The sequence below is a fragment of the Microcaecilia unicolor genome, chromosome 2 (genome assembly GCF_901765095.1).
Source record: "Microcaecilia unicolor chromosome 2, aMicUni1.1, whole genome shotgun sequence".
Taxonomy (NCBI): Eukaryota; Metazoa; Chordata; class Amphibia; order Gymnophiona; family Siphonopidae; genus Microcaecilia; species Microcaecilia unicolor.
The window spans coordinates 74,161,233-74,176,132 of NC_044032.1; the positions used below are offsets into that span (position 1 = coordinate 74,161,233).

The window sequence follows — 14,900 nt, forward strand, 5'->3', positions numbered from 1 at the left end:
AGCCATGGGCCCTGCTTTTCACTGACCAGTACCAGAGTTCAGCGCAGGGGAGAAGTAGAAAGAGGAATTTTTGACACTATCTGGGCATCCAAAATTCCATCGCTCAAACGGCAGTGCCCAAAAGTCACGGATGCCCAAAGCTCACATACCCCCAATGTTTGGGCAAGGACATATATATTCTTTATGTATTAGACTTATCTTGAGCTTAGATTTGTAAAGGATAATGAGCAAATTCTAATTCTAATTATGTATACTTTCTCAGGTGTGTCCATTCTGCAGCATTCTTTGGTGTTATCCATAAAAAAATAACCTTTTTCTAACTCCACCATAAAATAATAAACAAAATTGTCACTAGAACAGACTCCCTTCACTAACCATCCTTCTCTCTTCAGAATGAATTGCATTTAAAATACCTTCTGACATCTACCACTCAACCTGTTTCTAATCTAGCCCTCCACTATTGGACTTGCCAATTTTAACAAACCCAATCAGATTCATTTGGCCTGATTCATCAAGAAACAGAAAAAAACATTCATGGCTAAGATGTTTAGTTTTATAATCATAAGTATATTTACAGAATTCTTAACTCACTGCAAATGCTCTCTTCTGGTACCCTCAAATAACAAAACTAAGTTAAAATCCCTAGAAGAAAAAAAGTACAGACATTTTGGGTTAATGAATCCATATATTCCTATGGGTGTGTCTGTTTAGCATGCACTTATTTTTAGTGCACGCTAAAAACGCATGCCTTTGTAAAAGGACCCCCTGGTGAGGCATTCCAAGAAATAGAATTCACAACACATAAAAACAGCCTGAAAATTCTTGGAGTAACAATCGACTGTAACCTCTCACTAGAGACCCAAGCGAAATCCACCATAAAGAAAATATTTTTCTCAATGTGGAAACTCAAACGCATGAAACCATTCTTCCCGAGGGAAATATTTTGTAACCTGATACAATCAATGGTACTAAGCCACGCAAACTACTGTAATGGAATCTATGCAGAATGCAAAAATCAAATCATTAAAAAAAACTTCAGACCGCCCAAAACACAGCAGCCAGGCTTATATTTGGAAAAACGCGTTTTGACAGCACCAAACCACGCTGAGAAAAACTGCATTGGCTATCAAAGAACGCATCACTTTCAAAATCTGCACGACGGTTCATAAAATTATTTACGGCGAGGTACCTGGATACATGACAGACCTTATTGACCTGCCAACCAGAAACACCACAAAATCTGCATGATCATACCTAAACATCCACTACCCAAGCAACAAAGGACTCAAACATAAATTATTATTATTATTAGTTGCATCTGTATCCCACCTCTTTGCAGGCTCAAAGTGGCTTACAGTACATCATGAGTAGTGGAAGAGTGTTAGTAATATAAACATTTAGTATTGCATGATTTTGGTTAGTATGATGATAAAAATAAAGTAGTAGTATACAAGCAGATTTTAAGAAACACTTCTGAAATTAAATAGGCGAGTTGTGTAGTGTATATTCACTTGGGTTGGTCTTTTTGGTATGCTCTTTCAAAGAGATGGGTCTTCAGTAATATGCGGAAGTTTGTTCTTTCATAGATCGATTTCAAGATGCGCGGCAGTGCGTTTCATAACTGTGTGCTCAAGTAGGTGAAGTTTGACGCGTGCATTGATTTGTATTTGTAAATCCACCTATGCACCCAGCTTTTCCTACTTAAGCGCACAACTATGGAATGCAGTGCCAAAAATAGTCAAAACTATGCCAGACCACTTTAATTTCCGGAAAGCACTAAAAACAGATCTATTCAAAAGGGCATACCCCACTGACCCAACATAAAAATACATGGACACCTGCGACACAATGCAACCAAAGAATGTAAAGGACATTACCTGACTCTTCCTCCCCCCTCCCTCTCTAAGTTCCCCCCAATTGTACCTACCATACATGTACCTTATCTACTACAATCTCACCATGTATTCATTCATACCATGTATTTGTTCAGAACAGAATCGGCTAACGCCGTTAACGGTAATATGTAAGCCACATTGAACCTGCAAAAAGGTGGGAAAATGTGGGACACAAATGCAACAAATAAAATAGGAGGCTGGCGAGAGGATCCTATGAAACCATGGGGGGAGGGTTCTCTCACAGAATAAAGTTCCCTTATACAGCTATAAAGCTCTCGTAGCCACCCCAATCATGCTTCTTAAATGACTCCCAGTCTCAGCTGCCCCCCTACAGTGACTCCAAGCCTCTATTCCTTATCATTTATTGTGTCCTTTCTCACATATGCTCAGTGGTGTGCTGGTAAATTTTTAACAACAGGCTCTCTCCCTGGTCCACCTCGGCGCCCCCCCCCCCCCCCCCGTCCACCTCGGCGCCCCCCCATCCACCGCTGCACCCCCCCACTCACCTCTGCGCCCCCCCAAAATTGCAGAGCTGGCCTTAGCCGGGGGGAGGGGGCAATGCATTACTCTCTCCAGGAAAAAAAATTAAATGATCCCAGGTTCCAATCTAATTCATGTTTAATATGGGATAAAATGCCATAAATAAGTAAATAAATATAAAATTTTAACGTTCAGCACCTGATTCTCAAAGTGGACATATTCCAAACACTATAATGAAAATAAAATTATTTTTTTCTACCTTTGTTGTCTGGTGACTTTGTTTCTCTGATCATGCTGGTCCAGTATCTGATTCTGCTGCTCTCTATCTGTTCCCTTGACTCAGTTTCCAGGGCTTCCTTTCCATTTATTTCTTTTCTTTCCTCCTTTCTTCTTCATTTCTGGTCCTCCGCAGACTTGACTGTCCAGTGGATCTAGCTTCTTCCTATTTTCTCCATCCATGTGCAGTTTCTCTCCTCAATTCCTTTTCCCTCATCTAATCTCCTTCCTCTATCTTCCATCCATGTCCAGCATTTCTTCTCTCTCCCTTCCCTCCCCTCCATCCATGTCCAGAATTTCTCTTGCTCTCTCCCCTCCAACCATGTCCTGAAACTCTCCTCTCTCTCCCCTGCCCAGCAAGTCTCTCCCCTGCCCCCCTCTCCCCATCCATGCCCAGCAAGCCTCTCCCCTGCCCCCTCTCCCCATCCATGCCCAGCAAGTCTCTCCCCTGCCCCCCTCTCTCCATCCATGCCCAGCAAGTCTCTCCCCTGCCCCCCTCTCCCCATCCATACCCAGTGATTCTCCTCCCTCCCCTGCCCTTCCCTCCCGCTCCCAAACATGTCCAGCGAACGATGTCCTTCGCCCCCACCCTCCCCTCCCGCTCCCATCTGTCTTTTTTAATTACCTCCGTCGAAGCCCGCGCTATTTAAAGCCCTGCTGCGTGCAGGCCGTCTCTCCAGGCTTCCCCTGCTTGCTTCGGTGATGTTCATGCCCTTAGTCCCGCCTTTGCGGAAAAAGGAAATGACATCAGAATGACATCAGAAGGCGGGACTAAGGGCGCGAATGTCACTGAAGCAAGCAGGGGAAGCCTGGAGAGACGGCCTGCACGCAGCAGGGCTTTAAATAGCGGTTTCGACTGGAGGTAATTTAAAAAGTCAGATGGGAGCGGCAGCGGGAGGGTGAGGGCGAAGGACATCGTTTACCATGTTTCGGAGCAGCAGGGGAGGTAAGCATGGCCTGTGATGGCGCCCTCCTGCCATGCTTACCTCCCCTAATGGAGCCGGCTCGCCCCCAACAACAACCGGCTCGCAAGAGCTGTCAAAATTTAATAAGCGGCTCTTGCGGCTCCAGCACACCACTGCATATGCTTCAATCATCCTGCTTCAGTGTCACCTACAATTTCTTTTTAACCAACCCTCTATTTCTCTCAATATTGACCTCTTGATTAATTTTCCATATCTTCTCCTGTCTGGGCCTGAAACTCAAGCCCCCTACCTCCCTATTTTTAATATCTAATCTTTTTGTTTTCCTATTTAGGTCTGTTACTACTTCCTCTGACTTTCTCAGTGCTCTGCCACAGCCTTAATCACCCTCCCTCATTTATCCCCACTCTTAATCATCATCCTTAGTACCTCCCCAGCTTCAATCATCACCTCTCACCACTTCAACTCCACTCAATGCACTCTTATCTCCTTCCTTTTACTCTTTTCCCCAGCCTTAATTGTTCCTCACCTCAATTATCCTCTCCCATGAGCCTTCCCCAGCCTCTACTAAAACCCTTGTATCTCCTCTCCACCTTTAATCAACCTCTTGGTTTATTCCAAGTCTCAATCATCCCAAATGCCTTTGCTTCTGGAATTTAAGCAACAAGAAATTCATCTATGTACCTATCTGTTGCATCAGATAGCAGCACAGCCAGAAGTAGAGATGAAAAAGAGGTTGTATTTATAGAAAGCCAAGAGAAAAACAGCCACACGTGATGCCAGAGTACCCTTTGACTGCTTCCTTCCAACAATCACATGGCTCAGACTCATTTAGAGCTGCATGGTACTAGAAGGAAACACATGATCTAGAAGCAGGGCTGGCGGCACATCAGAAGTCTCATGAAAAGCTCAGAGAACCCTTCAGTTACAGGATTATTTGTATATGCTTATTTTGAAAATCATATTGGAAATCACTAGTTTAGAAAGATGAACATAGCTGATATATATATAATTTTTTTTTTTTTACCTGAAAACTGTTTGTATTTAGTGTCTTTTTTGGATGTTTCAGAAGTGTCTGGACGACCCAAGAGAGACTGTAGTTTCTCTTGAAACATTTGTACAGGTGTCGGCTTTATAGGTAAGGTTAGTTCAGTTTTCATCCTGAAATTACAAAATGCATTATTTATTTATTGAATACATTTATAGTCCACCCACCCAAACATCTGGGCGGAGGACAGAACAACACATTTAAAAAAAACAAACAAAAAAAAACATTAAAACAAACAAACACCCAGTATCCCATAAAGCTCTGAAACCCCTCCCATTAAGCAAAAGCCTTACAAAACAACCAAGTTTTTAACTGTTTTTTTAAACTGAGATACAGAAGAAATTTGACACATGGCAAAAAAGAGAATTTCACAAATGGGGACCAGTCACAGCAAACACTCAGGCCTGAATTTTCTTCTAAGTGCAACTGATGAAATAAAGGAACAAGCAACAAGTCCAAATCCTGATACCTCAAGGCCCTTGAAGGGCAACTAAACTATTATGAATTGGATACCATCTTTTTCCAAACTACTTAGTCACATATACACATATGTGCCATGCAAAAGTCTTTACATTCTTATACATTTTTCACCTTAGGCTGTTTAAAAAAAAAATTCAAAATTCATTAAAGTAGGAGTTTTATTCACTGATCTATATAACATACTTAATTTTAACATGAAAGAATAATTATACAATTTTCAAAAAATGTTAAGAATAAGAAACCAAAAAGTCTTAATTGCATAAGTCTTCACACACCACTTAACTCAGTACTTGGTGGAAGCTCCTTTTGCCACAAAAGCAGCCATAATTTATTTAGGATATATGTTTATCAACTTTGTGCTGCGGGATGGTACAGTTTCTGCAGCAGAGTAGCTCAAACTCAGGCTGGCTGGGTAGTGTCTGTGGACTGCAATCTTCTATCTGTCACAGATTTTATACTGGATTGAGCTCAGGGTTTTAACTAATCCACTCAAGGACAGTCACTTTATTCTTGCTGAGCTGCTCTATTGCTCCTTTTGCTTTATATTTAGGATCACTAACCTGCTGAAATCTAAATCTTCTATCCACATCAATGAAAGATGTGTTTACTGGGTCTGGGCCACCTTAAGAGCACTAATTCCACCCCAGAAGGAAGTGAGCTGGGAGGGGCGAAGTCAATACCTGGGAGTTTAAGAGACAAGACCAGGCTATGGTTAAGGAAGCCCACGTAAGGACGAACTGAGACCAAGTTTATGCCTTTAATGAAAGCATTTAGCTGCTGTGACCTGGCTAAAGTAAGCCAATTTTGTTTTCTTAAGACTTACAACTTTGCTGAGATCTGGCTGGAGCCAGACCTGAGCCTCAGAAGAACTGAGAACTTACCAGCCACAGACTGCTTGGCCTGATAGACAGAGGCCTACACAAGACTGTTATTAAACCCGAGAAACTGTTGCATCTGAGGTTCCTGCCTATGAGGTAACAGGTCCCAGGGCTCAGGTGAATAAAACATTTACTTCTGCAATTATATACCTTGTCTGGCTGAGTTATTCCCAGGGCCACCACAATAACCCTCACCGGGGTCTCACATGTTGTGGAAGTGGTGGAATTCTAAGCTTATCCTGCCTGAGGAAGCCGGATCCATATCCTTCGGGGTGCTGGGCCTAACAGCAATACACTGGGATGTTGGGCAAAAGGAGTTAGCCCTGCCCTAGTTAGGGGGACAACGTATAGCTAGTGTTGGACAGGCAGGCTTTTATTTTGTTTTTCGGTGTACTTTGCAGTGCGAGCCACTAACATTAAAAACATGGAGAGGTTACTTCAAGCCTTGGTGGAGGGCCAGCAGCAACAGCAGAAGCAGTTTATGCAGGCGCACCTTGAACAGCAGCAACAGCAGTTTATGCAGGCGCACCTTGAACAGCAACAACAGTTGCAGCAGTAAGTGTTGCAGAAGCTCGTAGAGCTACAACAGAGCTCACAGGCTCAGGCAGGGATAGCTGCCCAGGCACCTAGTCTGTCAGAGACCCCTCTGCTTTCTGTATTAAAGATGGTGGTACCGGAAGATGGCCCAGATATTTTATGACCAATTTTGAGAGAACTGCCCATTTTGCTGGCTGGCCAGAAGCATCATGGACCACATATCTGGGGAATTTACTGACCGGCAGTAGTCTAGACAGCATTCCAAGATGTTAATCTCACAGGAACGGCCACTTATACAGAAGTAAAAGCAGCCATCTTGGAGAGGGAGGGCTATACCCCTATCAGCAGTGGTTCCGGAAGGGTTCACTGCAAACTAAAGAAAATCCCCATTGACTCAAGGAGGTTGCCTGAAGATGGCTGCAACCGGAAGGGAAAGCAGTCCTGGAGTTCACAAGAATCATCCTCCTGGAACAGCTCCTAGAAGGACTACCACTGCCTATGAAGAAGTGTGGCAGCACCCAAAACTGACCACAGAGCCAAAGCCTTCTACCACGCACAGTAAGAGTCAGAACCCTATAAAAAGAAGAAGCAACCTGGAAGTCCTGGAAGGAAGAAAGAGGGAACTAGATCGGAAAAACTGAGGTATCAGAAATCACCCACTGGCCCGAGGTTTCTAAGTTAAGTGTCATAGTGACGGAAGCCTTCATCCTCGCAAACATACCACGGCCCTTTACCCCAGTCATAGAAACCATACTCCCCCCCCCCCCCCCCCCCACACACACACCAGAGTCAGGTGTAGGGGAACAGATCATATAGCAAGAGACTGCCAAGATATAGTGAAAGATGCTATGGATGAATCTGATAGCCACTCATGACTGCAATTTTGTGGAAGCTGCCCCTCTGGGGAACAGAAATTGTGTACAAGTGGAGTTAGGAGTTAGAAATCTAAATCTTCTATCCATATCAATGGCAGATGTGTTTCCTGGGCCTGGCATCAAGCACTAGTAGACTGGCAGTGTCAAGACTTTTGTCTGGAGAGAGGTCCTTAACCAATTACAACTGAACTACAATCGAACTGTGACCCTGGCCTGTGTACATGGGGACCAGAGACAGTATCCAACAGCTCAAGTATCCTGTAAAACACCTATGCAGCAAGCTTATCTGGAGGTAGCGGTCTTGTCTTGGCTACCTTACCCAGTGGTTTGGGGCTGGGATTTCCCCAAGTTCGGTGCCATCTGGGAGGAGGAGGAGGAGGAGGAGGAGAAGGAGTCTTTTCATGAGATCTTCCCGCTGTAGGACCCTGATTTGTATATCAAAAACCCAAAGTTCCCACAACCCCACCGCCAACGGCAGTTAGTGCAACCATGGTGCTCCCTGTATTTAGGAGCTGTAGTAGATGGAGAGCTGGAGCAGGAGAAAGATGACAGGTTGGACAACCCCGACCTTTGGACAGTCTACCTGAATGTAGTAAGTGAGCTATGGGGAATTTCAAAAGGGCACAGTCAGAGAATGAGTCCCTTAGAGCAGCCCCATATAGGGTTGTTGCAGTGAATGGGAATCCCATAGGCAACTAGGGCTCCACTAAGGTAGTGCCCCCCTATTTTGTGATAAGGAATGATTTGCTGTATAGGGTAGCGAAGGGAACCTGGAGGGGGAAGAGGTAGAGCAACTGTTAGAACCCTAGCCCTACCATAGGCAAGTCATGCAACTAGGTCACAGTCACCTGCTAGGTGGTCACCTAGAGGAAGAGAAGAGCTGGGAGTGGATTTTAGCCCAGTTGTTCTGGCCAGGTGTATTTAAGCAAGTAGAGCTCTTTTGCCAGTCATGCCCAACCTGCCAGGATCCTGCAAGGATCCCACCTGCCCTCTCGTACCCATGCCCCTTGTTGACACCATATTCGAACAGATAGCAATGGACTTCGTGGGACCCCTGGAACGCACTACCCGTGGCCATAAGTTATTCTGATTAGTTTGGATTATGCCACTCGCTATCCGGAGGCTACTGCTTTGTGTAACATGAAAATCACTACAGTGGCTAATGCGCTTTGGAAGTCTTCTCCCGGATGGGGATTCCAGCAGAAATACTGAAAGTTCAGAGTTATAAAGTAAGTGTGTACTTTGCTCAAGGTGAAAACTTTACGGTCTGGTGGAACGCTGCAATAAGAAGCTGAAACAGATTCTGAAAAAGTGACCGAAGATGGGAAAAACTGGGATTCTCTACTAGATACTGTTGAGAGGTGCCCAGAGGTCAACAGGATTCTCTCCATTTGTAATATGGGAGAAGGCCCAGAGGAATCATGGATATGGTTCGAGAAGCATAGGAAGAGGAGCCCAGCCTGGGGAGGAACTTGGCTGAATATATGCTCACCATGAGAGAGAGAATAAAGAAAACTGGTGAGGCCGCCAAGCTTTGCCTGGAGAAGGCTCAAGTGGGTCAAGCCCGCACCTACAACCAGAAGGCCATTCAATGAACCTTCCAGCTGGCGGATAGAGTCCTAGTCCTTTTGCCCTCTTCTGAAACTAAGCTGTTATTCAAGTGGCAGGGTCCTTATGAAGTTGTGGAAAGAACAGGACCCTCAACTATAGGGCAGCGCAATCAGACAAGAGGGACAAGGTGACGGTGAAGGTCTTCCACATCAACTTGTTGAAGAAGTGGGTTCCCATGACGGCAGCTCTAGTCCAAAGAGACAACTTTGGGCTAGAGAGACCAGCTCTCTGACTCCCAAAAGGCTGAACTGGAGCAGTTGGTACACCAGAATGAAGATGTGTTTTCCGAAGGGCCAGGTCAGTCCCACCTTGCAACTCATGATATCACTGAACCAGGAGTGGTAGTCCAACAGCGTCCCTATTGAATCCCGAAAAGCCCGCAACAAGCAGTGGCGAAAGAGGTCACTGAAATGCTAGAATTGGGAATTATTGAGGAGTCCACCAGTAACTGGGCCTCCCCCATTGTGCTGGAACCAAACCTGGATGGGAGTATCCGGTTTTCCATTGATATCTGGAAGATGAATGCAGTCTCCAAGCTAGAGGCCTATCCAGTGCCAAGGGTGGATGAACTCAATGAGCGGGTGGGAGAGGCCCAATTCATTTCAACCCTGGACCTGACCAAGGGCTATTGGCAGGTGCCTCCCAATCACCCGGATGCCAATAGCCCAGAAGAAGCAGCAAGTACGAGCCTTCCTCGGGATTGTGGGGTATTACCGCTGGTTTATTCCTGGGTTTACTGAGAAAGCAGAACTGCTAATCTGCCTCCTGCAGCAGGTGGGCCCCAAAAAGTTACATTGGACAGAAGAATTGGATGTAGTCTTCCTAACTCTGAAGAAGGCTATTTGCTCAGAGCCAGTGTTGGTCAGCCCGAACTTTAACCAGCACTTTATCGTATAGACTGATGCGTCAATGGTTGGGCTTGGGGCTGTTCTGGCTCAGGAAGTGGATGGGGAAGACCACCCGGTGGCATACATTAGCTGGAAGCTGTTCCCGAAAGAAAAGAACTATGCGCGGTGATTGAGAAGGAGGCTCCTGCCAACAAGCGTGCCCCGGAGATGTTCCAGTACCAGCTGCTGGGCCGAAACGTCCTGCTGGTCACTGACCATCAACCTCTACAGAGGATAGCTTGACATAAGAGTGGAGTGGACACAAGGAGTGGAGTAGTGGCCTAGTGATTAGAGCACCAGTCTTGACATCCAGAGGTGGCCAGTACAAATCCCACTGCTGCTCCTTGTGATCTTGGGCAAGTAAATTAACCCTCCTTTACCTCAGGTACAAACTTAGATTGTGAGCCCTCATGGGACAGAAATACCCAGTGTACCTGAATGTAGATCACCTTGAGCTACTACTGAAAAACGTGTGAGCAAAATCTAAATAAATAAAAATAAATAAGAGTCAAATGCACGTATAACAAAAGGACTGAGCTCACTGGAAGAAACAAGTGCGCTGCTGACCACCCTCTCAACCTGGCCAATAACAACAAGCATCACACAACCTGTTCCCAACAGACGCAGAAGAGGAAGACCTTCTGGTGATCATCTGAGGCCTATCCTCCGGCAGATGCGCAACTTTAGTTTCCCCCAAATTCTTAACCAACTTGTCCAACTCCTCATCAAAAAGGAAAGAACCCCTAAAAAGAAACCTAAGTTTAGATTTGGAAGCCGCATTGGCCAACCAACCCCGCAACCAGAGTCCACCTCGCAGCCACACTAAGGGCCATAGACTCAGCAGAGGATCAGAGAAGATCATAAAGGGCTTCCGACAAAAAGGAGGACTCCATCTCTATTTTGGCAACCTCCTGATCCACTACAGCCCAGTCATTGGTGTCCCAATCTAGCACGTGCTCAGCCCAACAAAAGCATGTGCAAGCCACTAAGCTGCCACAAATGATGGCTTGCACCGCCAAAGTCGCTACAAATGATGGCTTGCATCGCCAAAGCCGCTACATCAAAACTCTGCTTAAGCAAAGCCTCCAGGCATCGGGTCCTGAGGATCCTTCAAAGCAGTACCACCATCCACTGGGATCGTATTCTTTTTAGACACCACAGAAACAATTGCATCCATGACCGGCTCCAGGTCGGCCTCTAGAATGGGATACAGACACACCATGGAATGGGCAAGATGGAAGGGGGCATCCGGAGACTTCCACTGAGTATGAATAACGTCTCAAATGTTATGATGCATAGGAAAAAGCTTGGACAACTTACAGACGCCTTTCAGCAGACGATCCACCATTCTGGGTGCTTTTTTAAGGGCATCCTCAAACTTTAAAACCGCCAACATCTGAGTAAACAGCTCCTGAAGCTCGTCACAATGAAAGATACACACTATAAATGAATCCTCTCTAGGAAACACCACTTCTGACCAAGGGTCCCCTAGAGAGGCCTGCTCCTGGTCTGCAGCCTTGTCTGTGGTCCAATTGCCTTCCTCATCGGAACAATAGGACCCAGCCTCCTCCAGGTCCCAATCTACCCGACGATGCTTAGCGGAAGATTCTGAAACCGGAGGAGCAAGATCCCGCTGGAGAGACCCCTCTGCAGCTGAATATCCTGCCAGCTACTTTCACTCTGCATTTGACTGCCGCTTATCTTTACCTTCTGTTCACTGTTCCAATCTTAGCTCTATGCATGCTTCTGCATTCTTCCGTTTTGGTCCCTTTTTTCTGGAACTCTTTACCTTCATTGTCTTCTTAAAGCACACTTACATAAGTACATAGGTAATGCCACACTGGGAAAAGACCAAGGGTCCATCGAGCCCAGCATCCTGTCTACGACAGCGGCCAAACCAGGCCAAGGGCACCTGGCAAGCTTCCCAAACATACAAACATTCTATACATGTTATTCCTGGAATTGTGGATTTTTCCCCAAGTCCATGTTCCTTAACACTATCTTTTCTGGAGGCCAAGCTACTGATGGTTGTCTCTGTTCCCCAATCCTTCTTGACCTATTCTCTTCCTTTTTTGTTCTAACGTGTTATTTCCTCTGTCCAATTTGACATTGGTGTTCCTTTCATACTTCTTCTGTTTTTAGGTTTTATGTACACGGCTTTGAGGGGGCATGCAATGAAGCTACAAGTAGTAAATTTAATACGAATCAGAGAAAACGTTTCTTCACTCAACGTGTAATTAAACTCTGGAATTCGTTACCAGAGAATGTGGTAAAGGCGGTTAGCTTAGCAAGGTTTAAAAAGGGTCTGGATGGCTTCCTAAAGGAAAAGTCCATAGACCATTATTAAATTGACTTGGGGAAAATCCACTGCTTATTTCTGGGATAAGCAGAATAAAACGTATTGAGCTTTTTTGGGATCTTGCAACCTGGAATGGCCACTGTTGGAAACAGGATGCTGGGCTTGATAGACCTTTAGTCTGTCCCAGTGTGACAATACTTATGTTTGTGAAAAGCAGTATATCAAATCTTCAATAAAGAAACTACACCCTGCCAGTTTGCCCTGCACACAGCCAGCAAAACGTCCAGGGGAAAATCGACCACTGAGGGCCCAGGCAACACTGAGACAGAAACTGCAGGCTCCCCTGACACCACCAGCTGAAGCCATGGGGGGAGCCCCGCCGCAAGGAATCCAAAATGGCATTGGCTCCCGCCGAAATGCGAGCCGTCGCCATTAACTGCCCCTCAGAGCTCATACCAGACACTGCCACCGAACACGCAGAAAGAAGCCAATCCCTGCTCTTTCTCGGCACAAAAACAAGCGCCCGCAGCATTCAGCCTGTGGCGCTGACAAGGGCAGCAGTGCTGCAAGCATGGATCCACCATCATCCATGAGAAGATTGTACAATCTTGAGCCTGACCCGGCTAACACTGCAGGCCCACACAGGGAACAGGAGAAAGCAACAGAAATGAAAAGCTGCAACACTGACACCTGGATCTTTTTATTTACTTATTTATTTTTTTTGTACAGAACTCTCAAAGGCAGCACTGACTGCTGCAGGCAGATCCCACCAACTTAAGGCTGCTTGAAGAGGCCAGGTAAGATCAACAGCAAAGGTAGCCCAAAGACCACCGTGAGGGGATGTAGTACCAAAACCCTGCATACTGCAATGGAACACTAGCCTACATCATGAACCTGACTTCTACAGACTTGGCCATTGTAAGCCCTAATACAGAGATTTGATACTGTATAAGGCCTCGAGGACAATGTGGAGACATCTAGTCAGACAAAGGCAAAACAACTTTGGAAACAACAACTTTTGTTAGCAACCTTTGTTCCATGTTCCAGTCAACCTGGGACCAAGACTTGTGGAGAGGGTATAAAAACCCTTACCCTTGAAGGCGTTATCAGCTAGTTGGCGAGCAAGCTGTTATCTGCCAGAACCTAGTTAATGGCCATCAGCTGGTTCTGAGCCTGTCACAGGATGAAGGCTCATTAATCTGTGGCATCATCTGCCTGCAGACTTTTACACAGCTGAGGAAGAGTCCACCTGCTGCCCGAATTCCTGGTCCATCATCATCAGTTCCTGACCTGCCTATGGATCCAGTGTTCATGAGTCATATCTGTCAGCTTGAACTGCTATTACTCAGTGCCTGGTAGTGCTTGGGGGATAGGCATTCTAATAATTTCAGGATTAGGATGTGTGCACTAAATTAGTTCCCTTGACAGGTACTGAAGACCCCTTACCATAATTCTGAGTGATTTTTCCATAATATATTGTCTCTGATTACACTTGTTATTATTTGCTGCCAGTGTTATACAATAAACAGCTTTACCTTTTTATAACATCTGAGCCTTGGCCATTACTCCCTCCCCACTGACAGTTTGAACTTCGTGGGTGTGGCTTGGATCTCTTTCAGGGAGAGAAGGCTGGCAACTTATAGCAGCAGCTTCAGAGAGCATTTTCCATCTCACAGATAGGCTGCAGAGAATACCTTCTCCTGCTTTAGACTTAATCCTACCCACCCTACCCCTCTACCCACCCACCCCTAGAGTGACATGTCTTATATAACCTCCCTATCAACCCACTCATTACTTTACCTCACCCATTTCTATTCTTCTATCACCTTCTCGCACTACTCCAACCAGAGTTACACCTAATCACACTGACCACCCTTCAACATCTTCTGTCCTTCTGTGACTGTTCTCTTGTGCTTGACTGCTTAAATATTTTAAATTTAAATGCTTTACTTTTTGTCTATTAGATTGTAAGCTCTTTGAGCAGGGACTGTCTTTCTTCTGTGTTTGTACAGCGCTGCGTACACTTTGTAGCGCTCTAGAAATGTTAAATAGTAGTAGTAGTAGTATAAGTGTAAATATAAGTATAAGTTTGGACAGTTAAGCATAAGGATCGTAAGAGGTTTTGTTTGTGAGATATCCAGAGTGCTAAGATAAATTATACTTCTCACTCACTACAAACTCTTTTCTGAGATTTTGGTAATATGTGATTTGTCCCCGCAGGGGATGGGGGTAGGGACTCAGCTGCCCAATTGTGCATCCCCCGGATAACAGGGATGCTCAACCCCAATCCAGCAAAAATCAATTTAATAATGGGAAAAGGAACCCACAAAAACACTCCTCTTGCCAAGGTCTTGTTATTTATTTTTTTATTTATTTGTGGTACATTTATACCCCACATTTTCCCACTAGAATGAGTAAAATGTGGCTTACAATGTTACAAAAGGTTACAATGCAATGAGGGCAATGACATGACAAGTCAGAAAGACAGGAAAGTACAAGAGGATTATACAAGGATGCTTGAATAGGTTGGAGTAGTAAATGGTTATAGACAAATTGAGGTAGGCGGGGATTAAGCGTTAATTGGTAGGATAAGCTTTCTCGAAGAAAAATGTTTTTAACGTTACCTCTCTTTAATTCACTATCATCAGTACTTTTTTTTCAAGCGTGGAAAGGGACTGCACAGACTTACCACCGCTACCATCTGCTGAGAC

The 14,900-nt window shown here is 45.2% G+C and overlaps 1 protein-coding gene across 1 annotated transcript in view; it reads right to left on the reverse strand.

The window, feature by feature from the left end:
* The window catches only part of LOC115461867 (ciliogenesis and planar polarity effector 1-like), a 337,061-nt gene that overhangs the window by 104,834 nt on the left and 217,327 nt on the right, over positions 1-14,900 (reverse strand). Inside the window, exon 18 of the mRNA XM_030191927.1 lies at positions 4,602-4,735. Within this exon, the coding sequence (XP_030047787.1) occupies positions 4,602-4,735 (134 nt within the window). The remainder of the gene's footprint in view (positions 1-4,601; positions 4,736-14,900) is intronic.